This window comes from Ornithodoros turicata, chromosome 3 (genome assembly GCF_037126465.1).
Source record: "Ornithodoros turicata isolate Travis chromosome 3, ASM3712646v1, whole genome shotgun sequence".
NCBI classification, from domain to species: domain Eukaryota; kingdom Metazoa; phylum Arthropoda; class Arachnida; order Ixodida; family Argasidae; genus Ornithodoros; species Ornithodoros turicata.
In genome coordinates, this window is record NC_088203.1 from 3,600,441 (window position 1) to 3,618,656 (window position 18,216).

Below are 18,216 nucleotides of genomic sequence, written 5' to 3' on the forward strand. Positions count from 1 at the left end.
ACGTCTGCGAGCCTTTAGGCAGTCGCTATCCATTTGGGTGTTAGAGGGGGGGGGAGGGTTATGCTAGACGATGGGAAGTCTTATGAGTAACAAGTTTGAGAATGCGCCCTCTTCGCTCTCCTTGAGAGAGTCACAGGGAAAGAGACGAAAAACTGGACCAGGCTATGCTTTTTGGGGAGGGGCGACCGCCCCCCCCCCCCCTGGGACCGCAACAGTGTCCAATGCAATGCAGCAAGTACACGGAAAAGACACGGACAGGAACTTGCTCGCGAAGACGCGGCAGACAAGCAAGGAGACACCACGGAGCTTGCGAAGTCGCATCCCTCTTGAATTGCAGTGCAGAGAAGCGTGTAAGAAACAGTGCTGAGGCAGCCGATCTATGCGCAGCATTTCATCACTGTCGTGACCGACGCATAAACGCTATTCACGCGACACGCGGAAGTGGAAACATGTGCGGCCGCCATGCCACCTGTGAGAAAATCTGCAAACGTGTCACTAACGGCGGTGATGGAAGAAAACGCGTTCTGGAGCCGGGATATTAGCGAGTTTGCCATTCCCCATATGGGGCAGAAGAGGCGTTTTAGTAGGTTACCATAGTTTTAGTGCATCGAATACGTGGTAGCGCTTATGCATGATAGCTTTGGAAGGAGGAGGAAGAGTAGCGGCCGGGAGAGTTCTTCCGGAGTTACGGGGGCCATCATCGCATTGGACGAAGAAGAAGAAGTTCCTTGCAGGTACAGCTCGAGGAAAGGTGCAGGCTGGCTTCGCGAGAAAGGAACAGGAGCTTGATGCGGACCCCGGCCCTTGGTTGTGCACCCTGGTTGACTCCGAACCTCAATTGCGCTCCACGGTCTACTCCAGCTGTCTACTCCAGGTCTACTCCAGCCGCATCTTCCGGATGTCCTCCGTCGGTTCTGCCGTCCAGCGGACACGGTTCCAGTTACCCTGTGCGGTACCCGGTCTGGTTCGGCGACGTCCCTGGCAGCCCATACCATATGGGCAGTAAAACCACGTTCCAAACCCTCTATTGTGCCTACGTCTCAAGTGTTTCCCACCCTGCTCCCCACACCATAGACCCACGCCAGTTTACCGTAAGGTGAACGGGCCCATTCACCACAGAATATGCGTTTACTCGATGCACCTCCCCCACGCCCACCCAGGGAACGCAGTACAAAACAATAACCACAGGATAGGAGACCTTATGTCCACTGGCTTGTAGCCCCATGCATGAGCGTTGCCTTTCATTCTACCAGAATTTCAATGGACAACGTTTGATCAGCATCGCATTGATAACAGCGCATTGATATCGCGCTGTTGTGCGATATCAATGTAATGCTGTTGACTCAGATTCTGTTGCATTGGTAGCGCGGAAATATTTTGCACATCATTAACTTAAATAGGTCCGGCGGCATTGAGAAGTTACGCTAACTGGCACTTACCCCCGCCTCGGATATGAACATCTGGCTTTTAAGTGGCAGCCGAGCTGCTGCAGCTCCCGCTACCTTGAAGTTTACCTATAATACACGCTAGATGCCCATCTCTACCTTTAAATTATTATCTCCACCGCTTAGTAGTGCACGAACCCCTATAGTGCGTACACAACGAGCAGGACGAAACCGTAGGGCAGTTCTTACTCCAGCGTCTCCGTCATGACAGTCTTCGTCAGACGTGCATATACGCGCCTGTAACCCGGATGGGAGCTATTGTTTCGTTACCGGCAGTATTATCATTTGGAGCGACCCATAATGGGAGTTTGTGTAGGTCTGTTGCCGCTGGCATTCTATATTTTAGATACCAATCGCTCCTTTTTTAGCTTTGTCCAAAGAGCAAAAGTGTGTGTGTGTGTGTTTTCATAAACTTAGAACCCTAATGTTTTTGTATATTACGAGCCCTGGCCAATCTCTCTTCGCGGATCAAGTGAGCTCTCAGCACGACGTAAAATTTATTCTCTATCTTCTCTCTCTGTCATGTGTCCTTCGGTAAGGTAGGTGGAGCCTTCTCATCTAACATTGGGCAAACATAGTGCAACACGCGCAAATATAGTCTGCATGTGGCATGAGGACGCGTGGACTGAATAACACTTTTTTGTGTCTAGTAATAAAGTTCATATTCTCCATAGACACCACTAAGAGAATGCGTACTCTTCTTTTATTCCTTTTTTTTTTTTTTTGGAAATAAGAAGGTCGAGTTATACCTCTGGCTGGTTTCGGCTGGAGTAGCTCTGGTTCAAGTAAGGTTTGCCCCTGGTTCGTGCGGGGGCTTTAACGGGTGATGCCGTTGACGGCTTTGCCGATCAGTTCTGCCATTCTACGTGGGAAGAAGAAAAAGAAGAAGAAGAAGTTGCACCACGCGGATAGCACTAAGCTCGTGATCGGAGCGTGCCTGTATTCTGCAACGGCGCCATGGCGTACGAGGACCTAGCTCGGACAAGCTTCTTCCCTTTCTGGGCTTATGTTGCCCGAAGGATTGTCCTCAAGATGATCACTCCTCCGGCAGATCTAGATCTCCTGGAAAGCATCTCCGAAGGTCCTAGTTTATACGACACATTGGCCGGCTTGGCCTCCCACCAACCCGCAGCGTTCAAGGTCTTGCTGTCGTTATGCATTTTTCTGGGTCTGCTTGTGCCTTGCGGAGCAGCCGTCATGGTTCTGCGATTCATGGGAATGTGCGGTTCCAAGCGAATTCAAGAGATCTCTCCAACGTACACCGAGATCTACAATACACATTTCGTCGCCTTATCTTGTCTAACGGTAACGTTCATGGTGCTGAACGTCATGCTTGTCGGGTTCGGCACGGGCATCGACCGTTCTTTACACCAGGCGTCCGCGTTCTATGACCACAACTTCCACGTGCTGGCGACGCGCATTCCACCTTGGAAAGGGAACCAGGAAATGCCGAATGGATTGAGGAAGGAATTCGAAGCGTACTTCGCGAAGAAAATGAACCACTCACTGCTCCAGGACTGCGCAGAAGAAGGTAGGGACCTGAAGAACTGCAGCGCTCTCGACAGGATGTGGAATTCGGGGCAGCTGCGGCAAAGGATTAGGGCACAGGTACGCTCCATGATTAGAAAGCTGAAGAGGAGCATAGCCCCCTTTCAAAAACGGCGCGGTGCCATTTTCCCGCCATTAATGAACGTGCTAGCATTGGTCGTGGGGCTGACAGCTCTTCTCTACATGGTCGCCCTCACCGTCGGCATGCGTAACCACGACAAAGGAATGGCCCCCACAGAACGTAATGTCAAGTCGCACCTTGCGGGTCTCGTCATGCTGTACAACCCGCTGTTCATGTTCCTGGCAGCCGTTACTGCGGTACCCTTGGCAATATTTCTCCTCGTCGCGTGCATCGTCGGTGAATGCTACTTTTGCGACGGCCGAAAGCTGCTCGCCGGCGAGCTGGTGGCCACGTCGTGCAACGCGGGCGACCGCTTGCGTATTGCTTCGGAAAACGCGTTACACTCTGCGTTTGCAGCCTTCGCCAAGGAATCTTCCTGTCTCCAACTGTACCATATGACGAACAAGGGTACGACGTTCTTGTGCGGCTCCGTGTTGCCGAGCTATCACGGTGGATGGCTAACGTTGTTATGCGTGGCTGTTCTCCTTGTAGCTGCCGTCCCCGTCAGCTTGCGCATGAGCAAGTTCTACCTTGTGATGGATCAGTACCGTTATGTGGGCTGGGATGACCAGCTGATTCGAAAGCCGCTTCGCCGTCGTCAGATGCGTGGCCGGCGCGTCTCTTTTTAATATCAATATATATATATTGCAACCTGCCATGTGTTTGTAGTCTCTTTTTTTTTGTCTCTATAGTTGAACTGACAGCATCCGTAGCAGCGAGAAGCGCAATATACACAGAAGGTGCTCTGTCTGTAAGGAAAGGTTTGAGAGAGGTACGGCGGCGGTGTAAGGGCCGCGTACGAAATTGCTGGCGAATTCACGTGGTAATTCCCTGAGTTTTTCTCTTTTTTTTTACAAGATTCCGAGCAATTGAGTTCTCTCGCAATTGAGTTCTCGAGCAATCTCGTGTGTTCTCGTGGCAGCGGATTTCCCAGCTATATCCAGTGTCGCGACATCCGCGCAGCGAGGCCCTAGGCTATAGGGCCTTCAATGTCCCACAGGTCGAAGTTCACATGGGTCAGTAGACGACGGCACCCGAAGACTAGCGACCGCGATGCCCCTAGCATGATCCGAGCGACTAAGACAGCTAGATTCTTGGCCACTCGTGTTCGGGTCTCAACTGTCACGTGATCCTGCACGGGCGCCGACCTAGCAGTTTTCGGGCTCTATAGGCCGTGTTGCCACGACTGACCACCCGAATTCGTCATAAGCTTCCCGGGCGCTGAACAGCCAGAAGCGGAGACAGACGATTAGGCGCCTGCTGAAGCGGTTGCGTGGAAAACCCCTTATCGTTTAATCGTTGTACGCTGGACGCTGTGTTGAGCACGTCGGGAACCTATATGAGACTGCAACCCTCAGGGGAGGTGCTAACATATGTATTGTCTGTTGGCTTGTCGAAGGTTTTGCCGTATATATATATACATATATATATATAGGAGCGAGTGAGAAGCAGACTGCAGGGTATGAGCTACGTTTGCGTTTCTTAAATGGGTAAGCCATATTTTCGGGGGAACGCCTTGCCTGGGTGACCAGTAAAGTGGTGCGGTTTGGAAAAGTAGAAATCTGTTACAGCCACTTTGCGACAGGACGGTTTTCTTCCGCATAACTGGACACAACGTCATATCAACCACGCTTGTCACCTCAGAAATATTTCGATTCTCTCGCTGGACCAGCACTATTTCGGTTCAGTAACTTTGTGTTCGAGCACGTTATGCGGATTACGGTTCAGTTGACAGTGCGAAGTGAGTTTCATAGATTTAGCAACGGAAGCCGTAAGGAACCCGTTCCAATTCCAACGTTTCAACCCGTTCCGTTCCAACCCGGAACCATCTCGACCCGTTCCTGCGGAACGGGTGGAGATGGCTTGGCACTTTGCAACAGTTCAAAGGCTGCCAAGAACCCGTTCATTCGAGTGATCTACTGGGTGTCCCGGAACACGTGTTATTGAATTTTAATTAAAAAAAAAACTACGCCACATAGAATCATGCAGTCAACGGCATTTGTTCTTACTAGGTTTTTGCCACCTCCTGATGTGCATGTCGTGTAACCTAAGTTTAATTATGTAAATTTTTGCGAGCTGAACTCGAAAATTTGCCAAATAAAGGTCACTTTTTTACCCTACCAATGTGAAGAGCGTGCCGAATTTACTCAAATTAATGATAATTGATTGGAATATTGAGGAGCTATCGTGTCGGAAAAAATAGCCGAAAATCATGCTCTACGGAGCTCACAGAGGGTAGCGCGCGACGAATTTTTCAGCGAAATCATTGTCAGTCAGACGAAAGAAGGTTGGAAACCCAGTGGTACGCGAGAACACGGTTTCGCAATTGCTCATAAAACGTTGGTGCGAGTTGCTGAAAAACGTTGCCCCGTGTGAACGCAGCCTCAGCAATTTCTAAGATGGGTCAGCGCTGGGTCTTTTGCCTTTTGTGACGACTGCGGAAGCAAAAATGGACACCTTCACTGCACCTTCGTCTCGTCGGTGTATCTTTGTCTGTGTGCACAGAATTGAACGTCCCGGGAAACGCCCCCTTCAGCGGTACCCATATCAGGACCGGCCCGTCACGTAGGAGAACTACTTACTCTTTTTATATATATTTTTCTGTTTTGTATATATTCAAACTCAAACTACTTCTTCTTTATCATGAAAAAAAATGTTCAGCTGGCAATGTCTCAGATGGAAGAAGTAGAAGAAAAAGTGGCGCATAGGCTGATTGGCTTCCGATCTTTGAAAGCTCGAGAAAGAAGACGTAAAAGTAGCAGGGAACGTAAACCCAGTGCGCGTGCTCCTGTGATCCGTTGCACAGTTCGCCGATCAGTCCTTCCTGGCGTGCCGTGTCGTTCGATTGTTACCTTCCTGTATCTCCCGGCGAGTTCTGAAGATGAGTAAGTCGCTACTTGCAGGTTGGTAATAGGACTTGCCTATACTGTAACCTACCCGCCGATATTGTTCTATTGGGCCCTCCTGTCCAGTTGACCAAGATGGGCGTCACCTGCCCTGGGGTGACGCCCAGGAATTTTCTGGAAGGATGTTTTTTCATGTTGTCCTGTTTTCATGTTTCATGTTGTCCTGGAAGGATGTTTTCTGGAAGGAAGGAAGGATGTTTCTTTCTTTCATCTAGCTTCAACGGATAGTGGAGTTTTACATTTTAAGCCGAAAACTGCGCGATGTTCAATGCCACCCGTTGAGGAGATTCCTCAGTATAGCCTCGGGTTCACGCTGCATGCAGTCCTCAACGCTGCTCGTGCATGGAACGTTGACAAAGCTTTCGAAAACGAAGCTGGATTTTTGTAGAGGAGGTTCAATTTAGGAAAGCCTCAGGTTAAGAAACAGCCTCTCTTTTTTATTGGACCGCTGAGGCAACTTTTTGGCAACCAAGCAAAATTTCATTTTTTTTTTTATTCCGCTTACGCCGCCGATTAGGGCTTAAGGTTTCCTTTTGGTGTTCCAACTAGCGTTACCGTTTCCATATTCGTACCTACAAATAACCTGTTCATGAACCATGTACCCTGTGGGCCGTGACAGTTTCTCTTTGCACCTGCAGCGATGCTTAGTAAAGAAGAAAGTGGTTCCGAAGCAGAAGTGGATCACACCGATCCTTCAAGCTTCCCAGATGTACCCACACAGAAGAGCACGACTACACCAACGACGACCACCACCGTTAAGCCACGTAAGCATTGCGTAGTGATTCGACATGCTTACGAAAGAACTGTCGCATCCGTCCCGGTCGGATTCCGAAACTACAGCGCCGTTTTATTTCTAGTTCATCCCCCGACAATGACGCCGAAAATCCGATGCGAATTAATCGAGTATAGTTTCTGCGCAATTTCATGTAATGCACCGCAAGAGCGGACGCCGGATGTTGAGAATATGGCGGAAGTCTCTCTAGGGATTGGAGAAAACGTCACGTGATCAAGTGCAATCAGTCCATCAGTCTGTGCATCAGTCATCGACAAGTCCATCGTTCTCGCCCCTGACTTTTGTCACAAGGTTTGCTTGTGTATCGTCGGTGAAGTGCGTGTAATAGACACCTCGCTAGCACACTACATACACACGGGAAAGGAGTTTGCTTTCTTTGTAACAGTTAATTGGGGGTATGCGGGAAAACGACAGGACACCAGCAATTTCCTTCCTGACGGACTGTTCCATCTGGTTCCAATCGCTCACACGAGGCTATAGAAGGTCGTGTGCGCGATCTACGGAGTTCTAAGACTCGAACGGGAGGAGACCATGTTTTGTTCTCGCGGAGTAACAGCACGACAAGTGCCTTTGTCCTTTCAAAAGCTTCAAATCCGATGACTGAAGCATGGGGCATTTACTGGGATTGTCCTGGGGCGCGTTCCTTGCCACTTCTTAGCTTCACAAGTTTGCGTTTGCTCCGCCCTCGTCAGCACTGTGCCACAGGCAGTCCTATATGACCATGGTGCAAGTGAAAAAGAAAACATCCCGTTCTACATACCTGTTCAAATCGTCCATTGGCTGCTTGTGTTTTGTTCGCGATCTCTGAACCTACACGAAAATATTGCATGGAAGATCTAATGCACGTTCAGATTGATATTCGAGTCAAGTCATTTGTCAGGATATATGGCATGACATATACAGGGTGTCCCAGCTAAATATGAACATATCTTATAAAAATATATATCACTTTTTTTCGAAATGAAATCAATTGCAGTATAGCATATGCTGAAGGGCACTCCTTAAAAAGGCACCAGGAAACTAAGGCAATGCACTTGTTTTCGTCGTTCGGTCTCTTCTCTCAATGTCGACGATCATCAGGGAACTGCTCTTTAGCGCTCATCCCGCGAAGCGTACAACTTGGCCAGTTTGTTGCTACGGTGATTTGCGTAGACAACGTAAACTTGCGAATCTGCGACGCCGCTGCCATTCAACGACCTGCCGTTCTCGTAAGGCGGAGCAACAGCGAACTTGCGAAGCAACGAAATGGCGAGGAATGTGCCCCAGGTATCGCGGATGCCGGTACGCGTGCAAGAGAGTGGCTGCCTTGTCTCGTCTTCGCGTTTTATCCCATGCCGTTAGTTTGCTATAACAACAACAACAACATTATTACAAGACTGGGGAGTTTCATCGCCAGGGGGCGATACTCTACCCCATTGCTGAATGGTGATGCGGGGAATGAAATGAGCCCCTTCACAATAAGGATCGAAGTCCTATGTTTACCAAGAAAGGCGAAGAGAGCCTTGAGGGAAGAGCGTTGGTGGGCTGGATGTGGCCAGGGACCAAGCAATTTTGTGACAGTTAAGGAATCCGGAGAGTACGGTTCGGGAAGGTTGGTAGTGTGAGCAATGAAGAAGAATGGTGAGAATGGTAGTTTGCTATAAAACATCAACAGGCTTCGTAGTCGTACTATGCGCGTATTTCAAAGTGGGTGCATGCCGCCAAATTCAGTTTGTACTGCACCTAAATCTACTGCTTGCAGTTGACACGACAATGGTGGGTGGACGTCATGCATTGAGCATAATTAATGTTCGTGTTTTTCTTTTTCTTTTTTTTTTTGTACAGCTTTGGATTCCAAGTTGATTGTCTCCACAGTCAGCCAGTCGAGAGACGTGTCTCCAATACCAAGCTCTGTCCCGGGTAACCTGTGCCACTTCTTGATGTGTGGGCCCATAACAGCCCCCTTCATGACCACGCCTGATGCACGTCTTAACAAGTCCACCGCACTCGTGTCCACGTTGCTGACGACACGCTTTGGCATTGATATTAAACGAGGGTAAGTGGGCAGTGGGCATTTTGACTTGGGACAGCATCAGTTATCTGTTGTAGCCTCGTTCGTGTACCCCAGCGTACACAGCGTACCCCACAGAGTCCACTTGCGATGTGTTCTAATCGATTTCTGCGGTGTCCATCGGGCTTAGCCGGCACCAGTCGAACGTAATGACACAGCTTTTATATTGGGCAAAGACACTGTACAGAGCGCGTCCTGATACCCTTGCCAAGTGTATGGCCTTAACGTCCTTGTGGGGCCGCTGCTAGATCTTGTATTCCCTGCAGCAATGCATTCTATTTCCCTGATATCAGTGGGTTTTTCCTGCGTCTGTGCAGAACCCAGTCGCAGGTTATCAGCCAACTGAACACCGCTACTGGCATGGGAACGACTACGACTCACGGAAAGAACGTGTTTCACTACAGCTGCCTCGACTTTGACATCAGAGTGAATACGTCGAGTGCAGATGTGAACCAGTTCATCCAGTTTCTCAAGGTAGGACAAGGATGTGTGTGTGGGTGTCACACGTTACACTGTGCAGATACCTGCTGTGCGGGTGAAAAGCCATGTATGGAGATACAGGGGAAGTAAAGCACGCCTCTGCACTTATTGCTGCACGTGGTTAAATACTCAAATACGGGAACATGCCACAATCACGGCCTACTAGATTATAACGAGCAATCCCTATGAGGAGCCCGTCCGCACGATCCGCTAGGGGCGCTACTCATCGACCCGCGAGATCTACATCATGATTGGACGATGGAGATTTGAATTTTGAACGCGCAGAAGCGGACGTATCGACTACTGTAGCAGACGACAGCAACAGCTCCTATGAAAAGGTGTAGAATGATGATAATCAGCTTGAGAAAGAAGCGCCAAAATACAAAAATACTAAGGTAAGCTGAAGTACGAAGTATTGCAGAAATTGAGGAAGCAATACCCGGACCGATGAGTGGCGCCACCGCAGGCTTCCTGTGGAAGGTGTGCCTATGACATGGCCGTTATGATCTAGTAGGTCGTGACCACAATAGGCATTATTTGACTGGATGAACGGGCTCGTTTTATTAAATGGCATTCCACATGTCCTGTCCAGAGGAGTACCTGTGAAGGCATTTGGGCTATGAGATGCCTGGGAGCAATAGCGGAAAGGCAAATTAAGTGCTGATTTTGTGATTGGAAATAGCGGAAAAACAAATGAAAGGTGTGGCGCTATCGCATGACTTCAATGGACAGTTCGTTTAGTATTCGCCCGTTTGGTACAGATAACTTACAAGCAGTATTGATCCAGAAAGGCTCCCGGCATAAACGACGCACCGTTACTGCAGCATTTGTTTACCACAGATGTACAGGGTGTCCAGGCTAACGTGCGCTGGGGTGTCATAGGCGATTGAAAACTCGGTCGAAGTCGCGTGTTCCAAACGCCTGTATTTCTTTCTTGTCACGGTGGCCGATTAATTAAGCGCAACTTTTTTTAATTGTTCGTCTTAATGCCGAGATGTGAATTAGAAAGTTGTAGAGCGTGTCGATTAATGCCCGGTGAACCCCGACTGTACCACGTGACACGAAGTTAGCGAGTCAACGCGCGCGTCACGATGTCGGAGATCTCAAGCCCACAGAAGAACTACATTCCTTCCGAACTGTTTCCGACCGGAGAAGTGACCTCCAGGTGAGCTGTGACCCGAAGGTTGCTTCTCTGCAGATAACGGATGTAGTTCTTTTTCTGTACACTTGAGAGAGCTCCGACATCGAGACGCGCGCGTTGGTGCGCTCGATCTGTGTCACGTGGTACACTTTCGGGGGTTCACGGGGCCAGGAGAAAACTCCACACACAAAAGCGTATGCCGTAGGAAACATTTGCGGTTGGGATTTCTCTACACGCTCTACAACTAGTCCACGTCTCGGCTCTAAGAGAAACACTATCCGTGTGAGGGCACAACCTGTCAACTACTCGAAGAGCATTGCATCCAATGCTCTTTGAGTAGTTGACACGTTACATGCATGGTGGCGCTATGCGCACGTTCAATAGCCATTGGTTTCAATGATTATTGAAGTCTGCCTACCCCTGTGACCGGAGTATAACTGTGCGACAGGGAAACGTAGATTGTCGCGGGTTAGCCTAAGCTGCGGGCATGCCGCCAGCAGCTGGAAATGGCGGCTTCGTTTCGCCTTAGTATCTTTCCTGTATTATCTCTTTCCTCATTTACTCACGGAAGGTTTTAGCGCGTCGTTAATGTCTGATGTGATTCTCGCAATCCTGCAGAAAATCAGCAAGGTCCAGTTTGACAACGAAGGAAACTTGAGGACTCTTGGCTACGTGTTCGCTGGTGTCTCCCCCATCGGAAGCGACTCGGGTAACATGAGAGATCATGTTCAACGTATTATCAAGTGAGTGTCTAAACAGGTATCGGATTGGTTGATGGCCAAACTCTGTAGTGTAGGCCAGACGTGTCTGTACGCTGCTCACAGCCAGAACTTGGTGGATTGCAGCTTTCGGGTCCACTTGCATTTGTAAGGACTTGCAACTTCGAGGTGCCCATTTGCCGGCGTTATTGAAATCTTCTCGCGTATCGGCCCACAGCGATAATTTTTTCTTCGTATTTCGAATAGTGATCGACGCTGAAAAACGGCCTCCGAATTCGCCAACCCGGAAGCATGATTACGGTTGTGTTCGTTTATTCTACAGGCCTCTACCCGAGAAACGTCATCATGACGTTGGTAGACAGACTGAAACCTAAACAAATCGTAAGGGGAGGGCTGGGTTCCACGTATGGGCACTTGTTCGCTGCCTTGAAAAGTAGAAAGTAGTAGTATTGAAAGAAAAGTAGGACCGAAGGTCTCTTCCCTTTCAGGGACCATCGTAATCCCCTGAAGACCGTGGCTTTCGGGCGCGACCTTGTGCGCCCCTTAGCTTTGAGCGTAGTTCAGGTCTACCAAATTGGTGGCACTGTCGAATACTGTGACGTCATTTGTTTACAGAGGTCCACTCGCGCTACGCGGGTGTCGGGAGTCGTGACGTGTGAGTGTCATCGTCATCATCATCGACTCGCATCGAGAAGAAAGTCACTGGGAGTCACTTTACGTAGAACGGGAGTCACTGTCAGGGGGATGACGTCACGAGAGCCGCACCAGGGCATTTTCACCCACCAAGAGTCTACTAGCTCGAGTTGCTAGAGTCCAATAGCCCAATCACCGCGTGAACGTCGTCATACACATGCCCATAAGAACGGCGAATTGCTGCCTCTTGCACCTCACTATCGTTTTGAAATCTCCGTCCTCTGAGATCCCTCTTCAAATTTGAGAACAGGAAGTAGTCACTCGGTGCCAAGCCTGGACTGTAGGGTGGGTGGTGGATTTCTTTGAAGCCGCACACCTTCAGTGCAGCCTTGGCAACAGAAGCTGTGTGGACAGGGGCATTGTCCTGGAGCGACCGGACACCTCGACTCAACCTGCCGCGCCTCTTTTCCTTGATGGCGTCTCGCAGTCGGTGCAGGAGTGAAGCATAATAAGTGGCATTCACTGTGGTGTCCCTCTCTTTGAAGTCGATGAGGAGGATCCCGTGACAGTCCCAAAATATTGTTGCCATGATATTCTTTGTGGATTGTGTGACTTGGCTTTTCTTGGGGGTGCTTCTCCTGGTTTTCGCCATTCGATCGACTCCTTTTTCGAAAGGGGATCATAGCAGAGCACCATAGTCTCACCCCTGTGACAACTAAGCTCTTTGGCACAGACGCGCTTTTGCTTTTGAACTGACGAGAGAAGCCGTGGCACCCATCTCGCACTGACCTTTTTCATGTGAAGGCCCTCGCCGATGATGCGAAAAACGGTTGTTTTGGAAAGCCCCAGCCTTTCCGAGATTTCCTTCACCTTCAGACGCCTGTCGGTCAGCACTTCCTCCTCGACAAGAGACAAATTTTCTTGTGTCGCCACTTCCACTGGACGACCATCGCGTGGATCATCTTCAATGGACTCTCGCCCCAGTCGAAACTGCTTAGCCCAGTCTTTTACCGTTGTGTACGACGGAGAGGCTTCCCTGTACACGTTGTCCAGTCGCGCTTTAATTTCTCTAGGCGAAAGTCCTTCTTTTGTCATGAATTTTGTCACAGCGCGGTACTCGATTTTTTCCATTTTAACTGATGAGTACACCCTGGCTGTTTGAAATGCCGCTCTCCAACCGACAAAAGCATGGAGAGGGTTGAGGGTGGTGCTCCGGCCCACCAACAGATGGCACCACGCGTCCTTAATCGCATTTTCAAATTCGCGCGCATTTTCTACCTCGGGCCGGAAACTTATGGAACCACCCTCGTACTCTCGAACTCTGCGTCTATTAAGAAGCACCGTGCAACTTACACCAGCCAAATACGTTCGTCTAAGGATTATATGCTGACAAAGAAATGTCGGCCAGCGCGAAAACTGAACACAACCAAGGTACGTGACCTCAAGATGACGTTTCCCGTGGCGTGAGGCCAGGACAAGATGGCGATTTTGCCACAAGCTACAGCTTGAGGGCGGTTAGTGCCACCCCTGTGGGTCCGACGCTGAACTGGACAGTCTTTTCGCTATCGCTATTGTTCGCGCGCTCAAAACGTCACACGGCAGCACGTGAAAACCCGTTTTGGTAAGTCGGGATCTCAAAGAAACGACACGATTGGTCATCACGCGTGAGCCCGTGACGAATCACAGCGAAGCGACGCATATATCGCGCTGTATGGAATAATGAAAGCCATCGGTTGTGAGGCCGCTTGCATGCTGTTTCCACCCTTCCCAACCGCGTCGCATCCGTCGCTGTCGAAACTATTGTGCCGTATTACTCTCGTTCGTCACTGATAATAACGCCGAAAATCCGACGCGAATTGGTGCCGTTGTTTCGGTACAGTTTGACACTCATGGCAAGAGCAGACGACGGATTCCCGAATTCCCTTTCTGGAAATCGGAGCAAGCGTCACTCGGACGCCGCCGGACAAGGCCAATCAGTGAGCTTCCCGTGGCACGGACAAATCCAATCAGGGAACGGTTGGAGGGGGAGCTTGATACCCTTGGCGACCAACCGGCGAGCGGGAGGCACGGAGTCTGCTGATCGCCAAGGCTACCAAGGTCCCTCCAACCACTACCTGATTGGACTTCCCCGCGCCAAAGGACGCTTACTGATTGGCGTTGCCTGAGTGGCATTTTCTCCGACTTCCTGAGAGGGAATTCCGGCATACTCTCAACATCCGTCGCCTGCTCTTGCCATATGTTACATCAGACTACACAGGAAGAACGTCACCAATGCACCAATTCGCATGGGATTTTCGGCGTTATTGTCGGTACTGAACGCAGAGTGGAACGGCACTATAGTTTCGAAATAGACCCTCAATGTTTAGTTGTCTTCTTCTGAAGTGTCTCAAATAGCCGAAATAGCGATTCGCGATTAGTGAAGATTCTGTGAAAAATCTGAGGGCGCACAGACATTTTGACGTATAGAGAGCGCGCAGACATTTTGCAGTGCTCTTTGCGCACGCATTGCATCCTGGGAGCTTACTGAGTGGGGGAACGAAGAATAATCCTTCACATGTCGCTTTCACTGACCTTGACACGTCGTGAACAATGGACTGGTAGGGGAGAAATCGAACAGTTTGGAGCCCCCCCCCCCCACCCATTTCTTTCGAATTAATAAACTCCCACAGTTCAAAGTGACGCTAAGCACTCTGGGATTTTCTGAACTCTTCTATTTGTATGACATCGGTGCTTCGGCACCCTCGCAAGGCATATTATAGGGCGAGGAATTGTGAATTTTTATATCTCCTCGCAGTGAAGCACGTCCTGACGGTATTTTATTCCTGACCACCTATGTCAAAACGAAGACGTCCGGATTCCGTGCGGCGGTGCCCTCGGCCTGGACTATGCCGACAATATCTGACCGGCCGACATTTGTAAGTGATACCAGGAATATTGCTGGGCCTCGCAGCACTCTCTCAAACAAGCAAGGTCTCTTGATAATAGCCGAAGCGAATCGAAACTGCTTCTCAACATCCCTCTGTGCCAGGGCCGGTGCTAGGGGTGTGCGGGGCCTGAGGCAAAGGCACATCGCGGGGCCTGTTTCACACGATTAAGTGCATACTTGATATTTAAAAAAAAAGGAATCCCTGGTTGAGGGCCTCGTGCGCGGGGCCTACGCAAGCGCGGGACCTAAGGCGGTCGCCTTATACTCCCCCCCCCCCCCCTGTTGCCGGCTTGCTCTGTGCGGTCCCTGCGTGCGATCCCAGGGCGACTGATGGATGCGTGTCGCTGGTTATTGTCTACTCGTAGCAACCGCGAAAAGGATGTAGCCGCGCACACAGCGGTTCAGTTGAGACATACCATAGTCAGCCATGACCTGTCTCGGCTAGACTAGGCCCCTATTTCTTGGTATGGCTGAGTGACCCAGAGCGTCTTCTGGAGGAATTGATTTGTGCGCATGTAGGAAGGTTCTATCTATCATCGGTGTTCTATGCTGTGCGCATCAGCTGTGCGCATGTAGGAAGGTTCTATCTATCATCGGTTCCTTGTATCTTCGATACAAGGAAATGGCGTCTATATGACTCACTTCGATACGTGACTGAAGAGTAGGAAAGGTGGAAATAGTCACACGTGTTCCAAATAAGTGGCTCCTCTAAGTTTTGAAGTGAAGCAGGGCGAGCACTCGAGCAGCAACGTTTTCTTTTTTTGTTTAACATTACCTGTCACTATCTTGCTACTGCAGTACTGTGCACGCTATCAGCGAATGGTTCAATGAAACATTCGTACGACATACTGAGACATACTGGGTACGACATACGTACGACTGGGATTCGACTAGCTAAGTTTCTACTGTTCTTGTTGTGGTCTCATTTGGCTCCTATATGCAGCTGCCAACAGCGAAACGATAGAAGCTGCTTCGGTAGAAAGTTCGTGTTCCAGTAAAGCGGAACGTAATCCAGTCACGCTGTTCCTTGACAGCTGATGGGATCACAGGCCGGAAGCTTCCTTTATCATTCCATTCGCACACAGCGGCTCTGACCTGTTAATGCTCGCCGACAAAACGACAGACTAAAGATATATTTAGTTCCTTCCCTGTCTACACTTGCTTCACGGACGGCTTGCGGTGAGGATAGATGGAAGTCTACCTTCGAGGAGCAATGTTACCGGACGCGTGGGCAGATTGCGTGCCCGAGAAACCACACTTGTCAAAACAACAACAATAATAGTGACAGTATTATTATTATTGTTAATATTATTATTATTGGATTGCAATGGCGCAGATTCTGTGCGACTCATGTGCGACATGAGAGCCGTGCATAAATAAGTCTGGCCATTAATGGGACCTGCCTATACCTGGAGCTCCACCTACTGGCCTACTGTAGTGTCTGGCCAATCACCCGCCGTTTCGGTACAGGCTATACAAAGTTATACCTCACCTTTGTTTACTGGGCGCCACCATGTTGGGGAAACTGGATTGCTCCGGATTGACACGGATATCCCTCCTCATACCAAAACCATTTACATACCGAAACAATTGATTTTGCGGTCGCGTCTGTCGACGCACCTGGATAGAGCGAGGCATAGAGGATAGAGCGAGGCATAGAGGATAGAGCGAGGCATAGAGCGAGGCATAGACTCAGAACTGCTGAAATCAGAAATTGGTTTCCTGCAGTACTGCTTCTTCGTACGAGGACGGCTACCGGTATGAACTTGCGATCATGTAATGCAGCCAGATGAAATGCAATCAATGAAAAAATGCAAAATCTTACGCATCAGTGTTGTCTTTCCCGATATTTTCTTGGGATCGCGGTCTTTACTAGGCCTAACGTCGCCTAAGTAATGATTGCGAAAGTTGAAGCGGAATATTGCAGCTATCGCAAGAAATCCCCGCTTCGCCCTTCAAGCAACTCCTTCATCACGGTGGGAAACTTTTGGTATCATGGCGACCCCCATAGAAAACAGCTGCCAATAAAATGCGCCAAAGTTTGATTTGCAGGTCGAGCCTCCTAATGACTTTTGCTATGCACGGCTCTGGTAGCGGTTCACACGTGGGGGCTCCTGGTATGAACTATATGGCGTCTAGAGCAATGGTTATCGAGGCGTGCCGGCAGCAGTAACGCAATTGTAACTAACTGTAACGTAATTGCCGTTTCAGATTTGTATAAGTAATAATTCGTCGACTTACCTGTACTACTTTAACCCTTATGTGGGCAATCAAGATATATGTGACACGCCCAGACCCCCCAAGTCCCGCCTTGCTTGCTGGCTCGAAGGTTGCGACACTGCAATTCATGGAACTGAAGTAAGTGTTTGCATGCTTACGGGTAAACATTAACCAAACTCACCAACGTTTCGTTTCAGATGTTGAAAGCGTACACCGAATACGGACATCAAGGGTGGCTGGGTGATGTTAGACGTCCTGTATTGTGATGTGCACCAGTTCCGTCGCTTTGAATTTGTACGTGCACGACCGACATTTGTCTGTACGACCGCCGACGGGCTGCGGAGGTGGAGATCCTTGCCCTTGAACTCTGCATTTGTGCCAGCAGGTGCCACTGCTTTCTAGGCAATAAATTTGTCACATTACTGCTGATTTACTGCAGTATGGTCTATTCGAAATTCTTTCCGCTGCTAGGCAGTACAGGTATGTGACGCAACATGTATGAAATGCTTGAATCGTGAGGAATAGCCGCAAGGGACGCTTCGGTAACGCAGCTGTTAAACGTCGTTGGCGGTATGTGGCGGTTCTGTAGTTCCCTGGGTGAGATAACGTGCTCTTATCGTGGATGATGAGTGCGCGCCGCGAGCGCTATTGCGGCTGTTCTTTCTACACTCAGTCACCCCCCGTGTGCCAACCAGGCGGATGGCATGAAATGGCAGCCGGATAGCGCATCGGTGCACTGCTCCGCGCAAGCAATAGATAACGATTATCTAATCGCAAGCCGGACGACACGGTGATCTAGTGACGGTTGATAGCAGTGACGAAGGGTACGGTTTCCGGTTGATATCGGTGGCACGTCTTGGCAGAGGGGGAGGTATCTTACTGCTTAAAAACGACACGGTGTTAGGCAAAAGGGGCTTCCACACTACCATACCATTATTACCATACCATACCATCATTTACTGTGATTATTTAGAACGGGCTTTTTCCATCGGGACGTCGCCAGGAGCGGACTGGCTTGTACACGGAAACTGTTTCCGAACACGCGAGTTGTTTGTTTCGCCTTCCTTGTGATAAGACAGTTATTTTGTTTTCTTTGTGATAAGCCGGTAGTCACCAGCATCAGGGTCAAAGCGGGGAAAAGAAAGGTAAAACAAGGGGCGGGGACACGTCCTCCTCTAGACGCACATGTGGCGCGCGCTTCTTTGCGAACATCTAGCAGACGGGGCTGAAGCGT

General features: G+C 49.7%; 1 protein-coding gene and 1 long non-coding RNA gene across 3 annotated transcripts; one reads left to right on the forward strand and one right to left on the reverse strand.

Annotated features, from left to right (window-relative positions):
* Positions 1–5,865: 5,865 nt before the first annotated feature.
* Positions 5,866–17,411, forward strand: LOC135387843 (uncharacterized). Of its 2 annotated transcripts, none has more exons than XM_064617002.1 (8): positions 5,866–6,017; positions 6,659–6,784; positions 8,638–8,848; positions 9,181–9,337; positions 11,103–11,227; positions 14,631–14,751; positions 16,974–17,120; positions 17,180–17,411. In XM_064617002.1, the coding sequence occupies exons 1-8, from the start codon at positions 5,996–5,998 to the stop codon at positions 17,246–17,248; spliced, it is 978 nt and encodes a 325-aa protein (XP_064473072.1). In that variant the 5' UTR covers positions 5,866–5,995; the 3' UTR covers positions 17,249–17,411. The 2 variants fall into 2 exon arrangements, with proteins under 2 accessions (XP_064473072.1, XP_064473073.1); XM_064617003.1 differs by having other exon boundaries at positions 5,866–5,999.
* Positions 5,944–17,525, reverse strand: LOC135387845 (uncharacterized). Its single transcript, XR_010421257.1, has 4 exons — positions 17,164–17,525; positions 17,004–17,100; positions 6,052–6,198; positions 5,944–5,989 (listed from the first exon to the last, which is right to left on the reverse strand). It is a non-coding gene; the product is annotated as an uncharacterized LOC135387845 (long non-coding RNA).
* Positions 17,526–18,216: the final 691 nt, after the last annotated feature.

What these genes read in the sequence shown, in the direction of transcription:
- LOC135387843 (XM_064617002.1), top strand. Translation starts at nt 5,996, where the DNA reads ATGAGTAAGTCGCTACTTGCAG. An exon ending in GAGTAAGTCGCTACTTGCAG is followed by an intron (nt 6,018 to 6,658) that starts GTTGGTAATAGG and finishes TTGCACCTGCAG; the next exon opens with CGATGCTTAGTAAAGAAGAA. An exon ending in CATGTTCAACGTATTATCAA is followed by an intron (nt 11,228 to 14,630) that starts GTGAGTGTCTAA and finishes ATCTCCTCGCAG; the next exon opens with TGAAGCACGTCCTGACGGTA.